At 45.2% G+C, this 15720-nt stretch overlaps 1 protein-coding gene and 1 long non-coding RNA gene across 2 annotated transcripts in view; one reads left to right on the forward strand and one right to left on the reverse strand.

Annotated features, from left to right (window-relative positions):
* LOC119964294 (protocadherin-23-like) overlaps positions 1-15720 on the forward strand; it is a 289809-nt gene that overhangs the window by 44704 nt on the left and 229385 nt on the right. Inside the window, exon 4 of the mRNA XM_038793570.1 lies at positions 5356-7806. Within this exon, the coding sequence (XP_038649498.1) occupies positions 5356-7806 (2451 nt within the window). The remainder of the gene's footprint in view (positions 1-5355; positions 7807-15720) is intronic.
* Positions 5795-15720, reverse strand: part of LOC119965488 — a 31731-nt gene continuing 21805 nt past the window's right edge. Inside the window, exons 3-4 of the long non-coding RNA XR_005460519.1 lie at positions 6808-8376; positions 5795-5937 (exon numbers count right to left, since the gene is read on the reverse strand). This is a non-coding gene — a long non-coding RNA (uncharacterized LOC119965488). The remainder of the gene's footprint in view (positions 5938-6807; positions 8377-15720) is intronic.

Below are 15720 nucleotides of genomic sequence, written 5' to 3' on the forward strand. Positions count from 1 at the left end.
TAAAGCAAATATAGAGATATTATGAGTGTGTTTGCAGGGATAGTTTAAATAGTGAATGGGCCAATGGCAGAGGTGTTGAACACATATTTTGCGTCTTTCTTCCTAATAAATAAACAAATAACTTGCCGGAATATGGAGAAGCTGGGGTATAAAAAGTGAAAGACTTAAAGCAATTAATCTTGGTAAAGTTTTTAATAAATTAATGGTATCAAAAATGAACAAATAGCCTGAACCTAATAGCATAGGTCCTGCATGTGTTAAAAATGTTGTTGCAGATATAATGTACAGATTGGTTTAGATCTTCAAGAATACACCAGATGCTAAAATGTCCTCAGCAGATTTGAACTTAGTAAATGCAAACTCATTGTCCATTAATAGAGGGAGATTCAAGATGGTGGCCCACAAGCCAGTTTGCTGAGCATTGATACACATTTGGAATACTGGGGAAGCCAACATCAATTTTTAAAACAAAATTGTGTTGACACATATTAGCATGGATAGAAGATCAGGTAATGAGAAGCAAATAGTCTTTAAACAAATATGCATCATTACAGTCTTGGTCCAAACATGGACAAAATATCTGAATTCAAGAGGCAAGACAAGAGAGATTGCTCATGATATGAAGGCTGAATTGGACTATGCAATGGCTCCGAGGAATTCAGAATTAGAGTAATATTTTAACTGGTTGGTGTCGTACCTAGGACAGTGCAAGACAATTCTAATTGTCTGAGGCAATCCATTTAAGGCTCAGGACATCGATGTAGGGATGTCTCAGAGCAGTGCCTAAGGTCAAAAAAGGCCTTCAGCAGCTTCATGAATCAATCCCCTCCATCATCCTGTCAGAAGTGTTTGCTGATGATAGGCAATGTTAAATCCATTGACAGCTTCTTAAATAGAAATAGTCCTTACCACCATGCAGTAAGTCATGGACAGCAGTCAGACTTGATCTGTTCAGTGGCCCACAACAATATCAATGCCACAGAAGTGCCAGGCAATGATCATCTCCAAGAAAAGAAAATCAAAACAATCCCCTTCAGTAACATTACCACCGCTGAATCCCCAGTTTAATGTCCTGGAGGTTACTATTCACCAAACACTTAACTGAATCAGTGATCGAAAAATGGTGGCTGCAAGAGCAGGTCAGAGGCTGGGAATTCCAATGCTTTCTGACTTCCAAACCCATTCTACCATCTCCAGCGTACCAGTCAGGAGTCTAATGGAATACTCTCCACTTGCTTCGATAGGTACAGCTCCAACAACATCCAAGTAGTTCAATGCCATCCACAACAAAGCCCTTGGCTTGATTGGTAGTGCATCCACCACTTTAAGAAATCCCACTTCACCGCTGGCATACATTGGCAGGAGTGTGCGCCATGTACAAGACACATTTGATGTCTCCTTTGACAGCATCTTCCACATCCACGACATCAATCATATGGAAGAACAAAGTCAGCTGAGGCATGGGAACACAAGTTCCCCTCCAAGGTACACGTTATCTACTATCAATGGTTCTTCTCTGTCACGGGATTAAAATCCTGTAACTTCCTTCCTTACAGCAATGGATGTACCTAAACAACAAGCAGTTCAAGAAGGTCGCTCACACTACCGTCTTAAAGTTAATTAGAGATGGACAACAAATGCTGTGACACTAACATATTTTTCAGACTACTGGGGTGTGAGTGGAACTTCTGCATGGGCAAATTGAGATATATTTCTGAAATCAGCAGCAATTTGTCACTCACCATTTGTTAGATAAAACAGAAAAATAATCTAGTGATGTAGCATCTTTCCTGACCAGTGGACACTGCAAAGTACTTTAAAGCCAATGTGGCACGTTTTTAAACGTAGCTGAAGTTGTGGTGTAGAACATATGGCAGCCAATTTGCTCGCAACCAGCTCCCCCAAACAACAATGTTGCAATCACCCGATCACCTGTTTCGTGATATGGTGCGGTATTTATTATTTCTTGGGATGTGGTCAACGCCAGTTCAGCTGCCATTTATTGCCCATCACTAATTGCCCTTGAGAAAGTTGTGGAGAGCTAGCTTTTGAGCTGCTGCTGTCGGTGTGCTGTAGATATATCCTCAGTGTTGTTAGCAGACACGACGACAGCGAAGCTACAGTGATAAAGTTCCAAGTTAGGATGGCATGTAAGTAGCAGGGCAACTTGCAAGTGGTGGTGTTCCCATGCATCCATTGCTCATGTCCTTCTAACTGGTAAATGTCACAGGTTTGGATAGTGCTGATAGTGTGTTGCCATAGCGCATCTTGTGGATAGTACACATTGTATGTCAGTGGTGAGAGTGGATGGGTTTCCAATCAAGAGGGTGTCATTTCCTGAACTGTGTCGAGATACTTGAGTGTTGTCGCAGCTGCCCTCATTCAGGCAAGTAGAGAGCGCTCCATCATAAACCTGACTGGTGTATTTGTAGATGGTGGAAAGGTTTTGAGGAATTAAGAGGTGAGTTTCAAGCAACTATTTATTTTTCTTTAAATTTAGATTACCCAATTATTATTTTTTTATAATTAAGGGCAATTCACCATGGCCAATCCACCTAGCCTGCACATCTTTGGGTTGTGGGGGTGAGTCGCAAGCAAACACAGGGAGGATGTGCAAACTCCACATAGACAATGACCAGGGGTCAGGATCAAACCTGGGTCCTCAGTGCCGTGAGGCAGCAGTGCTGACCACCATGCCACCTTCAAGCAACTATTTCAAGGACTCGAAGAATAATTCCAAGCTCATCTATGAAATGGTGCCATGGGATCTTTTGAAAGTGCAGACAATGCCCCAGTTTAACATCCCATCTGAAAGAAAGCACCACCTAAATATTGCACTTGTGTGGCAGCCTAGATCATTACGCTCAAGTCCAAGAGTGAAACTTCAGTCCACAAGGATGACATGTGAGGGAGTGCAGAAAGATAGAGAGGTGGTCTAAAACCTGGCAGCGTGCCTCATCAGATACCATGTCCCTGATGTAGTAATATGATACAAAGGATAATGTCGATGGATGTTTCAGGCAGTGTTCCAAAGGGCTCGGTATTGGGACCCTTACTGTTTGTGTTACATATTTACAATTTAGACATGAACGTGGGGTGCACGATTGGGAAATTTACAGATGACACAAAGATTGGCATCGTCATGGAGTGTGTGGAGGATAATAATAATTTCCAAACCAATATAGATGGTTTGATGGAGTGGGCGATAAAGTAGCAGATGTATTTTAACACAAAGAAGTGTGAGGTCATGCATTTGTGGAGGTCAAACAGTAATAGCAAGTACACAACAAATGGGAATATATTAAGAGGGGTAGATTAAGTGAGAGATCTTGGCAGATGAGTACACAGGCAGAAGTTCAAGTGGACAAGGTTGTAAAGAAAGTATATGGAAGGGAATGCTCTCCCCCATTGGCAAAGGTACTGAATATAAACGTAAGGATATAATGTTGGAATTATTTAAAACACTGCTGAGGCCACAGCTGGTGTATTGTGTGAATTCTGGTCACTGCGTTACAGAAAGGATGCAATTGCTCTGGAGGTATGCAGAGGAGGTCTACAAGATTGTTGCCAGGGTTAGAAAAATGTAGCTACGAGGAGAGATTGGATAGATTAAGGTTATTGTCCTTTGAACAAAGAAGGTCCGGGGTGACTTGATTGAGGTGTAAACAATTATGAGGGGAAGAGATAGCGTGTACTAGATAACATTGTATCCTTTGGTGGAGAATTCTAGAACCATGGGACACAAATTCAAGATAAGTGGCAGAAGGTGCGGACTGGACATGAGGAAGAACTTTTTTATTCAGAGGGTAATGGGTGTCTGGAATTTGCTGCCTGAGTTGGCGGTAGAGGCAGAGACCCTACACGTTTTTTAAAAGTACCTGGATCTGCACCTAAAGTGCTGGTCCGGGTGCAGGAAGGTGGGATTTGAAAGGGTACCTGAGTATCCTCGGGCAAGATGGACCGAATGGCCGCTTTCTGAGCTGTGACTTTTCTTTGGTTCTGTGTGGAGGCTGCCAACATTCCACATGGCTCATTCTTCATTGGTGATTACACATGGGTGAAGTGGACCTTCAATGGCGGCCTGGGCTGTATTTTCTCTTTATTTTAATGCTAACAGGAAAAATCGAAAGTTTCCCCTATTACATATTTTATTCTTAAACTAACGGTAAATGGGCCTACTGAATCTTTGTCAGCCCTTTAGCAGAACAACCCGGTTCGGCTGACTCTCCCAGTGTTTCCTCATTTCTCATCGATCCTTTCTGTTACCTCATCAAAAAGCTTAATCACGGCAGTGAAGCAGGATTTGCCCCTAACTAGCCATGTTGACTCTCATTTATTAGTCTATGGTTCTACGAGTGGCTGTTAAGTTTGCTCCCAGGTTATTCCTTCTCTGCAATTTGCGTAAAACTGCCTATGCTATAAATGCCAGGTTTATTCTTTCCCCATTTCAAAAAAGGTGTTACGTTTTAAATCATCCAGTCCTCTGACAGTACCCCAGTTTCTAATGAGGACTGAAAGATATTGATCATCACCTCGTCAATTTATATCCAAGGAACCTAAATGTATCTCGTGAGGAATGAATTACAGATCCACGTTGAGCAGCGTGTGTGACTCAAATACAGGAAGTGTTCTTGAATGAGTGAAACAACCAAACTAATAATAGTGCGAGTTCAGCTCTTCCCATGCACCCGAATTGTTTATGTAATTTACGCCAATTTTTCGTTGATTTTTTAATAATCAGGTTAGGCAGGGATCTCCCCCCCAATCAATGAGATCGCGAGAAACTGCAATTTTCCTAATGATCTTGTGTGATGAGCCGTCGTGGGGAATTGAACGGCAAAAATGCAGGAAAATGCAGAATGCCTTCAGTATTCTTTAAACCTTAACTTTACATTTTGACATGAGTGTAGAACATAATGTTCTTGACTTTTGACGCCAAAATCCTGTTCTAAGAGTTGAGTTGAAGGCCACGGGACAATCGACAAGTTGGTCACTTTCGTTGGTCAGTGCAGACACAAGAATAGGCGAAACTTTCACACTTTGCATACGTCCATGTTTAATAAGCGTTCAGTGTAATTATTGGCAAAGACTCTCTGTGTCGCTGTCTACCAATAAGGCGCTAAAATGCTGCCAGCGATCTATCCCCCCCTCCCCCAATAATACGCATAATGCAGAAACAGAGAGGAAAACAGACTCCTACTGTTTGTAATCGTACATCGGAACGGTCATTTCTGGTACTCTTATTCTTATGTACAGTTGTAAGATTGGTCAGCGTTTTGCTTGGTATATGCAGGATATCAACAACTGATTTTTTGGGGTGGAGTGTGAATAATTTTGCATCATTTCGAATGCAAGGGCGATTTCGGACAGAGAATGCAAGCATTGTTTACAGTTTTCCTGCTTTGTGTCTGGAATATCGTTTCTGGTCAAATCCGCTATGCTATTCATGAAGAATTGAAGCATGGTGCCTTCGTTGGAAACATTGCCCAAGATCTTGGTCTGGATGTGAGAGAGCTGTCTAGTCGCAGGCTCCGCATAATGTCTGCAGTAAGAAAACGGTATTTCGAGATTAATTTAGAGAATGGCGTGTTGTTTGTGAATGAAGTGATAGACAGGGAGTACGTGTGTAGGCAGAGCCCTACTTGTTTTATGAACCTGGAGGTTGTTGTAGAAAACCCATTGGAACTCTACCGTATTGAAGTGGAGATACTCGATATAAATGACAATTCCCCCACTTTTTCGAATGCTGAGATCCGTTTGGAGGTCCTGGAATCAGCGCCACCGAGAACTCGATTCCTTCTTCAGAGTGCTCATGACCCGGACTTGGGCATCAATTCCGTCCGCATTTACTATCTCGGTCCAAATGATCACTTTGCTTTAGAAGTGCAGAATAGTGGGGACGACAGCAAGTTTGTCCATCTACTCCTGGAGAAATACCTGGACAGGGAACAACAAGCGATTCATCATTTACTTCTGACTGCTGTTGACGGGGGTACCCCAGAGCGAACTGGTACAGCCCAAGTTATCGTCACTGTCCTCGATGTCAATGACAACTCCCCTTCATTTGATCATATGTTCTATAAAGCTAGTTTGACGGAAAATGTACCGCTCGGTACTGCAGTTATCAAACTTAATGCCACCGATCTGGACGAAAGCACTAATGCAGAGATCGTGTACTCTCTGAGTGACCTTACCCCAAGCCAGGTCCGCGAACTCTTCAGTATGGACTCCCAAACTGGTGAAATTATAGTAAATGGGATTATAGACTTTGAAGAAGCCAAGAGTTTTGAAATTATAGCGGAAGCAAAAGACAAAGGGCCATTTGCACTCCCTGTGCATTGCACTGTCCTCATAGACATCAAGGACGTCAATGACAATGCCCCCGATATGACTCTGATGTCAGTGTCTAATTCAGTCCGTGAGGATGTCCATGCTGGAACTGTGATAGCGCTGATCAGCGTAACCGACCAGGATACGCAAGATAACGGACTAACCACCTGTCTGATTCACCCCAACCTACCCTTTGCACTCAGGTCGACGTTTAAAAACACGTACACCGTGGTTGTCAAGCATACACTGGACAGGGAAACTACGTCTGAATACCAAATTGGGATCTCTTGCTATGACTCAGGATTTCCTCCTCTATCCACCAATAAAACTATTCAAGTGCAGGTGTCAGACGTCAACGACAACCCTCCGCGCTTTGCGGATACATTTCACACCGCGTACGTGATGGAGAATAACGCTTTTGGGGCATCCATTTGCTCAGTATCTGCTTTTGATCCTGACTTAGGTGCAAATTCTCACCTTTCCTATTCCATTCTGGGCAGCCTGCTTCAAGGGGTGCCCATCTCCTCCTACGTGTCCATCAATTCAGAGAACGGGATCATCTTTTCGCAGCGCTCCTTCGATTACGAACAGCTCAAGAATTTCCAGATTGACGTTCAAGTGCAGGATTGTGGTTTGCCTCCACTCAGCACCAATTATACAGTGCATGTAGTCATCCTGGACCAAAATGACAATGCACCTGTCATCGTATTTCCGCACACAAGGAATGGGTCCGAAGTAACCATTCCTCGAATGGCAGATCCAGATTACCTAGTGGTCAAGGTCATTGCTGTTGATGCCGATTCTGGGCAGAACGCACGGTTGTCTTATCAGCTCCTCCGAGCTACAGATCTGAATATTTTCACCATGAGGATTAACTCGGGAGAAGTCAGAACTACTCGTCAAATTGACGACAGGGATGTTGCTATACAGATTATGGTCATATTGGTAAAAGACAATGGACACCCATCTTTGTCTTCCACCATTACCATCACACTCTCAATAGTAGAGAGTGCTGAAGATGTCATTCACGCCGTTACATTCATGCCTCGAGTCCCGGAATATCCCTCTAGTGCAGCCTTTTATATAATTATATCTTTAGGGGCAATCACACTTACACTCATGGTGGCTCTGATTGCGCTTGTTATCACAGTCTGCCGCAGTGAGAGTGATGACGAGGACTGGTGTCTGTGTTTGGAACATAGCGATTCAGGAACGATATATCGAAATTCCAATTTAAATTTTCACACAGTGCCAGACTCCAGCCTAATTAAAAATGTGATTGAAGTGCGTGGATCTGGTTCTCTCGCTGAAACGTACTGTTACACGCTTCGGCCTGTTCCAGAATCGGTTAAAGATTCCAAGTTTCTGTCACCCTTAAATGCAGCATCCTCCAGATGCCAATCTGATGCTGCTGATAGATATTATTCAGACTGGAATGTCAAAGAAATGGACAACAGGACAATGCTAGCCACTGAGGTAGGTTCCGTTAACTCTCAGACCTCAAGTAGTCATATTAATTTAATTACTTTGTGGTTTCCTTCAATGTTATGCATTTTATGTGTGCAGCGGAACGTACAAATATACAACAGAGAAACAGAGCAATCAAACACTAAAGAGTGAAAACTAATTTTGTTAACCAATTATTGTTTTCCCTCCTAATTTTTTCATCGACACTTCTCCCGAAGGAGGAGAAATTATTGAACTCTATTTGAAGAGTGGTAACTCATTCAATTATCAATTCTTCATAATGGAATAGTGTTACCGCAGTGCTCAACTGTGAATTCACTCCTACCAAGCGCCCAATCTTGTAAAACACTGTGTCCATAGTCTTCATGTTTTGGGAGGCCTGGCAGAATCTGCGAAACTCCCTTCACACTCCTAGGTTACTTTCCATGTCCCCGCTGCCCCCAACACGATCTCGATGCGACCCAAACACAAAAATCGATCTGCAGCTTAGGTGAACAGGTGAGTAAGGGAAATTCCATATTTCACACGAGATTCATCACGTGTTTTGCGACCACACGCCGTGATTTGTGTTGCTGAAACCTGCTGGGAAAAGCAAAATATCAGATGAGAAAAACTCTCGTCCGATTCGAAATGAACAATCAGCGGTTTTCCGCTTTGGACCCCCAAAATAATCCAGAACATGTTTCATTACGTGTTTTATTGTTTCGTGGGGTGTGGACGTCGCTGGTAATTGTCGCCCATCCCTAATTGCCCTTGAGAATGACTGGCTTTTCAAAGACAACCACGTGACTGTGGGTCTGGAGTCACATAGAGTAAATATGGCACACTTCCGACTACTAAACCAGGTGCACTTTTACAGCAATCGATGACAGTTTGATCGTCACTTCATTGATATATTTAGTATCCCGATTTATTAAGCGAATTCATATTCCACACCCTGCCATAGTGGGGTTTGAGCCCATACCCCCAGGGACTCTGGATTACTGATGTTACCTCTATGGCACCGTGTCCCCTTAAAAAGACCAAACCCCACTTAGTTTTTTTCCTCCCGTTGAGATGAGTCAGAGAGAGGAACTGGTGCAATCCCTTTTTGATGACAGATATCCTCGATACAGTTGCGGCATCTGTCAAAACATCAATGTGTTTTTGCTGCAACCTTTCTCCCATCTCCGCGTCTTTTCATGGAATGGAGATCCTCATCAGCAACGAGTCCCTTTTGGGTAATGGTGGGTTTACTTTGCAGCAAATCTATTAACCAATAAAAATAACTCAAACAAATTGAGGGACAAATTAAAGGGGTAGCTCCAGAAATAATACTGCCTGAACCAAAAAGCAAATCACAAAACAAACTTTAAACATGAAATCACTAACGCGCTTCCGAGTCGATAAGACACCCAAGTGCCCGCAGTGCCCACCAGAAACTGAATGGACCTGGTGGGAAACTGGTGAAAGCACTCAATATGCTAATGAGGCTGTGTTTGGCAATCTGCCAAAATCTGACCAGGAACTCTTCGGAGTTAGTTTCACGATGGAGGTCAGACTTCACATGAACATGCCTAAATTAATTATCCCAAAGGCCGAAAGTACATTCAAACACATTCCTGTCCACACCACACAGATGACAGTTCCAGGCCTTTACGAAATGATGCGTGCACTATTTTGTGTGCATCTCCATTATGAAGCATCCCCTGGATCGCCCTCTGTTTGAAACAAGAGAAGTAGGTAATTCAGCCACTGGTGCCTGGTCCACCATTCGAAAGGATCATGTTTGATCTGTTTGTGCTTCAAACTCCACATTTCCATCTACTCATGATAACTTTTGGTTCCTTGGCTTAACAAGGATCTATCTACCTTAAAAATATTCAGTGACCTCACTTCCATGGAGTTCAAAGTTACACAGCCCTCTGGGAGGTCAAGACTCTCCTCATCTCTGTCCTAAAAAGGCAACCCCTAATTTGCAAACAGTGCCCCTAGTTCTGGACCCACCCACAAGTAGAAACATCGTTTCCACGTACCGTTCAGGGTCTTGTACACTTCAATCAGGTTTCTGCTTGCTTTCCAAATTCCAGTAGAAACAAGCTGAGTATGCCTCAACTTTCCTTATAAGGCAATTCACTCATTCCATATATCAGTCTAGAAAACCTCCTCCGAACTACCTCCAATGCATTTACATCCTTCCTTAAATAAGGAGACCAAGACTGGACACAATATTTAGATGCAATTAAATCAATGTCTTTTATCAGCATAACATCTTTAATTTTATATTCAATTCCTCTGGTAGTAATGGATAACATTCCATTAGCCTTCTTAATTACTTCCTATACACCTGCATACTAACCTTTTATTACTTACGTACATTGTGTCTTGGCCTTTTGGCAAAGATTGAGTGTGAGATCAGTTGTAATGCCTGGATCTGGTATGCCTCCTTGTGGGGACCATGAATTGGATTCAATTTGAATTGTTTTTTGGAGCAGGCAAGGAGCTGGATTAGGAGTTTGCCCCTGTCCACTCTGAGCTTTGGCTTTGTAACTCAGTTAAAGGAACAAAAAAAACTCATGCACAAGGAAATATTGGTCCCTCTGCACCTTAGAATTTTGAAGCTGTTCCCCACTTAAGTACTACTCTGCTTTTTTATTCGTCCAGCCAAAGTGAACAATTTCACGTTTTCCCACATTATACTCCATCTTCCAGATTTTAGTCCACTCACTCAACCTCTGTATATCCATCATCAACATTCTTATGTCGTCTTCAAAGCATACGTTCCCATCTATCTTCATGCCATCTGCAAAGTTAGCTACCGTGCTTTCACTCCTCGTGTCAAAATCATTGAAATAAATTGTAAAAGATTAAGACCCCATCAATCTGTCAAAAATCTGATCTTCCCTCATTGTAACAAGCAGTTAATTTACATAAGAACATAAGAACATAAGAACTAGGAGCAGGAGTAGGCCATCTGGCCCCTCGAGCCTGCTCTGCCATTCAATTAGATCATGGCTGATCTTTTGTGGACTCAGCTCCACTTTCCGGCCCGAACACCATAACCCTTAATTCCTTTATTCTTCAAAAAACTATCTATCTTTACCTTACAAACATGTAATGAAGGAGCCTCAACTGCTTCACTGGGCAAGGAATTCCATACATTCACAACCCTTTGGATGAAGAAGTTCCTCCTAAACTCAGTCCTAAATCTACTTCCCCTTATTTTGAGGCTATGTCCCCTAGTTCTGCTGTCACCCGCCAGTGGAAACAACCTGCCCGCATCTATCCTATCTATTCCCTTCATAATTCTAAATGTTTCTATAAGATTTACAAATTTACAAATGATTTCAGAAATTTAGGGCGCGATCTTCCTGCCTGGTTACACTCACACTCAAGCATAATGAGGCTGGTGAATAGCAGGAGAGGCCAAGAATGGGAAGCACGGCACGTGCCAAAACATTTGCGATGCAACCAACCTGCGCCCGTAGGCGAATTCAGAATCGCGCCGTAGCGTGGCGAGAAACCAATTATCACCACTTAAGCTCCATTTCCATACAGTTAATGAGAGCCACCCGTCATCCAGTGGCTTCCGTCATTCACTGGCCTCCCCAGGAAGTGGTCACGTGGCACCAATTAGTAACCCTTTTGAAAACGTGAACCTGGGAAACCGAGAAAAAGAGTAGCAATCTTTGCTCACCAGCAAAGAGATCTGGGACGCTGGGCTTGCCAGCAAATGTTCAGCGAGGGGTGGAGGCCCTGCGCAGGGGTGGGCCACCATGGCAGGATGGTAGGTACTGGGGTGGTAACTGGTTAATGCCTTGTGGCAATACCATGCCAACCTTTGGATCCCAACTCCATTCCAGAGGCAACACCTGTCCTTGCCTGTCTGCCACACCAATCACCCATAACCGCCGACTGCTGAGGCCTCTGGCTGCATGGCTAAAGGCAATCACTCATAGGGAATTGGCAATCGTGGTTAAGTGAGCACTTCACACATGCCAAGTGGGTTCCCTTGGGTAGGTGGGCCATGTAGCATATGGGAGTCATTGCCTCTCATTCTGATCGCACCTTGATGCCTCAACACTGTGTGGAAGTCAGCACCACACACGCAACAGCCAACATCGGAACACCCAGGGGATGGGACACAGCTCCCAGGACATGGCCACTGCTGGATGGTGGGTAGATGCCACAGGGAGGGGGTTGCCTGGAGAGACCAGCAAAGGGTTCGGGGGTCAGCCCGTATTGCAGAAGAAAGTGACAGGCATCATAATGTTTGTGCAAAAAGTTGTTTAATGTGCTATACAATAACCCATTCCCGATAGTGCCATCCTCCCAGCCCCCAACCTCACCCCCTACCTACCCGGACCTCCCCACTCCCCCCAATCCAGTGCCCTCAGTGATGCTCAACATGCATGGCCATCCTGGCTCTACCACTATGACTTGGTGTTTCCCCAGGATGCACATCTGATGTGGAGGCAGCCAGCTGCTTACCTCGTCCCATGGCCATCGATTCCCCTGGCAGGCGTCCTCGAGGGCCTCTGGGGCTGGAGGGTCCCGGTCACTTGTCAACAGCACATGCACAGCCATGCCGCCCTGTCCCATGTGCTGACCCCGAGATACGGCCTCATCAGAGGGTGGAACCCGGGAGTGCTGGTGGCTATGCCGCCGCCCCACTGGATGGGCCCGTGTTGGCACTCAGAGCCCCTTCCTCCCGGTTGGTGCCCATAGAGCCCTGCAGTTCATCTTGGAATGGAGGGGCAACTGGTTCGGGCCCCGGCTGCCCCTGCATCATCTGGCTCTGCCAGCCCTGGTGGTTCCCCATAGTCCGCACCATCGTGTCAATGTCCTCGGCGATGCTCCTCAGTGACTGGAACACATCCCCCAGTGACCGTGCCATGCTCTGCAGTGCCTCAGCCATGCCCACCTGTGACTGGGACAAGCTCCGCAGCACCTCGGCCATTCCCATGTAAGAGCGGGAGATGTTCCGCAGAACCTCATCAAGGTCGGCCTGTTACTGGGTGACATCCCCCAGTGAGGCAGACACACTGCCGAGACCCTCAGCCGTGGCCATCACTGACTGTGTGGCACCATGGACACCTTCACTCATGGTGCTGATGTTGTGCACCAGACTATCGACTGTGGTTGCCAGCCTAGCATTGTTGGCCTTGGTGCCACTCATTTGCGGCGTCATCTCCTGCGCCCATAGCCTCTGGGCCTTCTCAAATCGGTTATGGATCTGCTGGAGTAATGTTGACATCTCCTTCTGAATGTCCAGGTTGGTCCCTATCATCCCCATCAGCCCCGGGTAAATCTGTTCCAGAGGCTCAGCATCAGGCTGCAACCCAGCTGGGTCCAGGGTTCCAGCAGACCTCCAACTGCTGTCTCAAGGGTTCTTGCCTTGAGCAGATGTACATCAGCAGCTGTGTGGTGCTCACCAGATTGTGCCCCAGAAGCCTGACCACTAACATTTCCCACGAGGTGTGTTTAACTGCGCTGGTGGAGAGTGTGGATGAATCTCTGCCACGACTATAACAGTTGCATCCACGGAGATCTCCGACGTGTTCTCCTCAGAATCAGGAGAGAGGGACTCCCGGGATGGGCAGGTGCCGTCTGCTGCTGGATGTACGGGAGGATTGACATGTGGTGAGTGGGAGGGATGGGTCAGTCAGTAAGGCAATCTCTACTCAGGTTTGGCAGGTCCTCTGGGTGGAGCATGGTGGTCCCACACCTCTGCAGTGTCTGCCAGCCTCCGCGTTGGTGGCCACCCTGTCCTCAGCCACACCAGTCACCTCCAGGACCCGCTCCTCGAAGGAGGTGAGGATTCTCTGGACCGGCACCCCACCACTAGTCTGGGTTCTCTCCCGCTGATTATGAGATTTTTCTGAGGGGACACAGAGAGGGCATCGTTAGCCACATGCGTGGTTCACAGTTGTGAGGGCGGGGACGAAGGGAAGGTGGAGGAAGGGTTGAAAGGGTGAGTGGAGGGAGTGCTTAAGGCAGAGGGGGATGGACGGAGGGTTGGTGAGTCCCCTGGTGGGAGACTCCATTGGGGGTTGGGATGTTGATGTCTACCCACTTGTGTTGCCCGGTGTAGTTTGTTGACCTTCCTCCAACAGTGGAGACCAGTCCTCCTGGTCACACTACCCGACCTGACTGCTTTCTGCCACCTCATCCCAGGCAGCACTTGTTGCCTTGTGGCTCACCCTCCGGGACCCACGGGGTAACAGGACATCCCTCCTGGCCTCCACCACATCCAGGAAACTCCACAGGTCAGCATCCCTGAATCGTGGAGCTGGGCTCCTTGGCACCATTGTTGTGAGCTGGATGGGGTTGGCTGAGCAAGTGCATGTTAAGTGCTGCTCAACATTGTTAGCGGGGCGGATGGTGAGCGCTGTCCTGGTAAATCAGTTGGTGAGCCGGCATTCAGGACGAGAAGACCTTGAGGCTTCGTTAAGTGGACCAATTAACATTGAATATTGTTGCCAGCCTCGCTGGGCCGAGTGCTGGGAAACACATGGCAATTCCTGCTCGCTACAGCACTTGGAAATGTTTCCAGAGAATTCCATACTTAGTTTCCATCCACAAACATATTCCATGTCTTCATCACTCCCAATCAATAGATTTTTCAGATTTGAGTCGCATACTACTAATTAACGTTAATATGAACCTGTTCTCTCTGCCTCTTGATCCAGAATTATCCTATGTAGCCCCACATGAACAGTTCTTCAATATCATTCTGAGCTGAAAAGCCCAGGTTTCTCTAGCCATTCCTCAAATCAGACCTGACATTGAGATCAGTCTCTTGGCCCCTTTCATACCTCCAAAGCTTGACTGTTTCAGAACTCATTGCAGTTTCAAAGAGTGACATAAGCACAGTGCAACTGCCCCTGATTTGGAATATATTCCTTTGACAATATGGTAGCTACATTGATTATTTACTCTGCATTGAGTTTATTAATACCATTATTAGGTCTCTTTCAGATTCAATCCTGGCTATATTAATACCAATGATTGGGTCTGTATTTTCCTCCACCTTTTGAAATAGAAATCTTCATCAAAACTACTTTCTGCAATATGGAGAACAACTAGCTAGTGATGCTATAAGATTCAAGGATGGGAGAAAAATAAGTAAAATTCAATAAGTAAAATCTACCAATGGTATTCATAGGGAAAAAACAAATGTCTTTAATATCATAGTGAGTTGGGCAGCATGGTGGTGCGGTGGTTAGCACTGCTGCCTCATGGCGCCGAGGTCCCAGGTTCGATCCCGGCTCTGGGTCACTGTCTGTGTGGAGTTTGCACATTCTCCCCATGTTTGCGTGGGTTTCTCCCCCACAACCCAAAGATATGCAGGGCAGGTGGATTGGCTATGCAAAACTGCCCCTTAATTGGAAAAAAATTAATTGGTTACTCTAAATTAATTTTTTTAAATACCACAGTGAGTTTTCAAATTCCAAACTTGCAAACTCTACTATCTAGATGAACATGTGTAACAGATGTATAGGAATACCATAATCTGAAAGTTCTCCTCAATGCCACACAACACCACAGGTGTGGGATATGTTATGGCCCCTTTCCAGCTAGGTCAAAATCCTGGTGCTTCTGCTCCAACAGCATGGTGGGGATACTTACACCACAAGTATTGTAGTAGTTCAGAAAAGTTCCACAACACCATCTCAAGTGCAATTAGGAATAGGCAATAAATGAAGGCTGTGTCAATGCCACCCAGGTTTCATGAATAAAGAAAATAATATTGAGTGAACCTACAAATGCTTCAGACCATTGAAAAGCCTTGTGATCCTGATATGGCATTACAGTTATTAGAAGCAACATTTGGGAAATTGGCTGCGGAGTTCAGCGGCTCATGTAGATATTGAAATCATATTCTGTCAGTGTCAGTGACACTTCAACAAACTAATTTCTGAAATGCATTTCCAGTACATG

Source organism: Scyliorhinus canicula, chromosome 4 (genome assembly GCF_902713615.1).
Source record: "Scyliorhinus canicula chromosome 4, sScyCan1.1, whole genome shotgun sequence".
In the NCBI taxonomy this organism is placed as follows: Eukaryota; Metazoa; Chordata; class Chondrichthyes; order Carcharhiniformes; family Scyliorhinidae; genus Scyliorhinus; species Scyliorhinus canicula.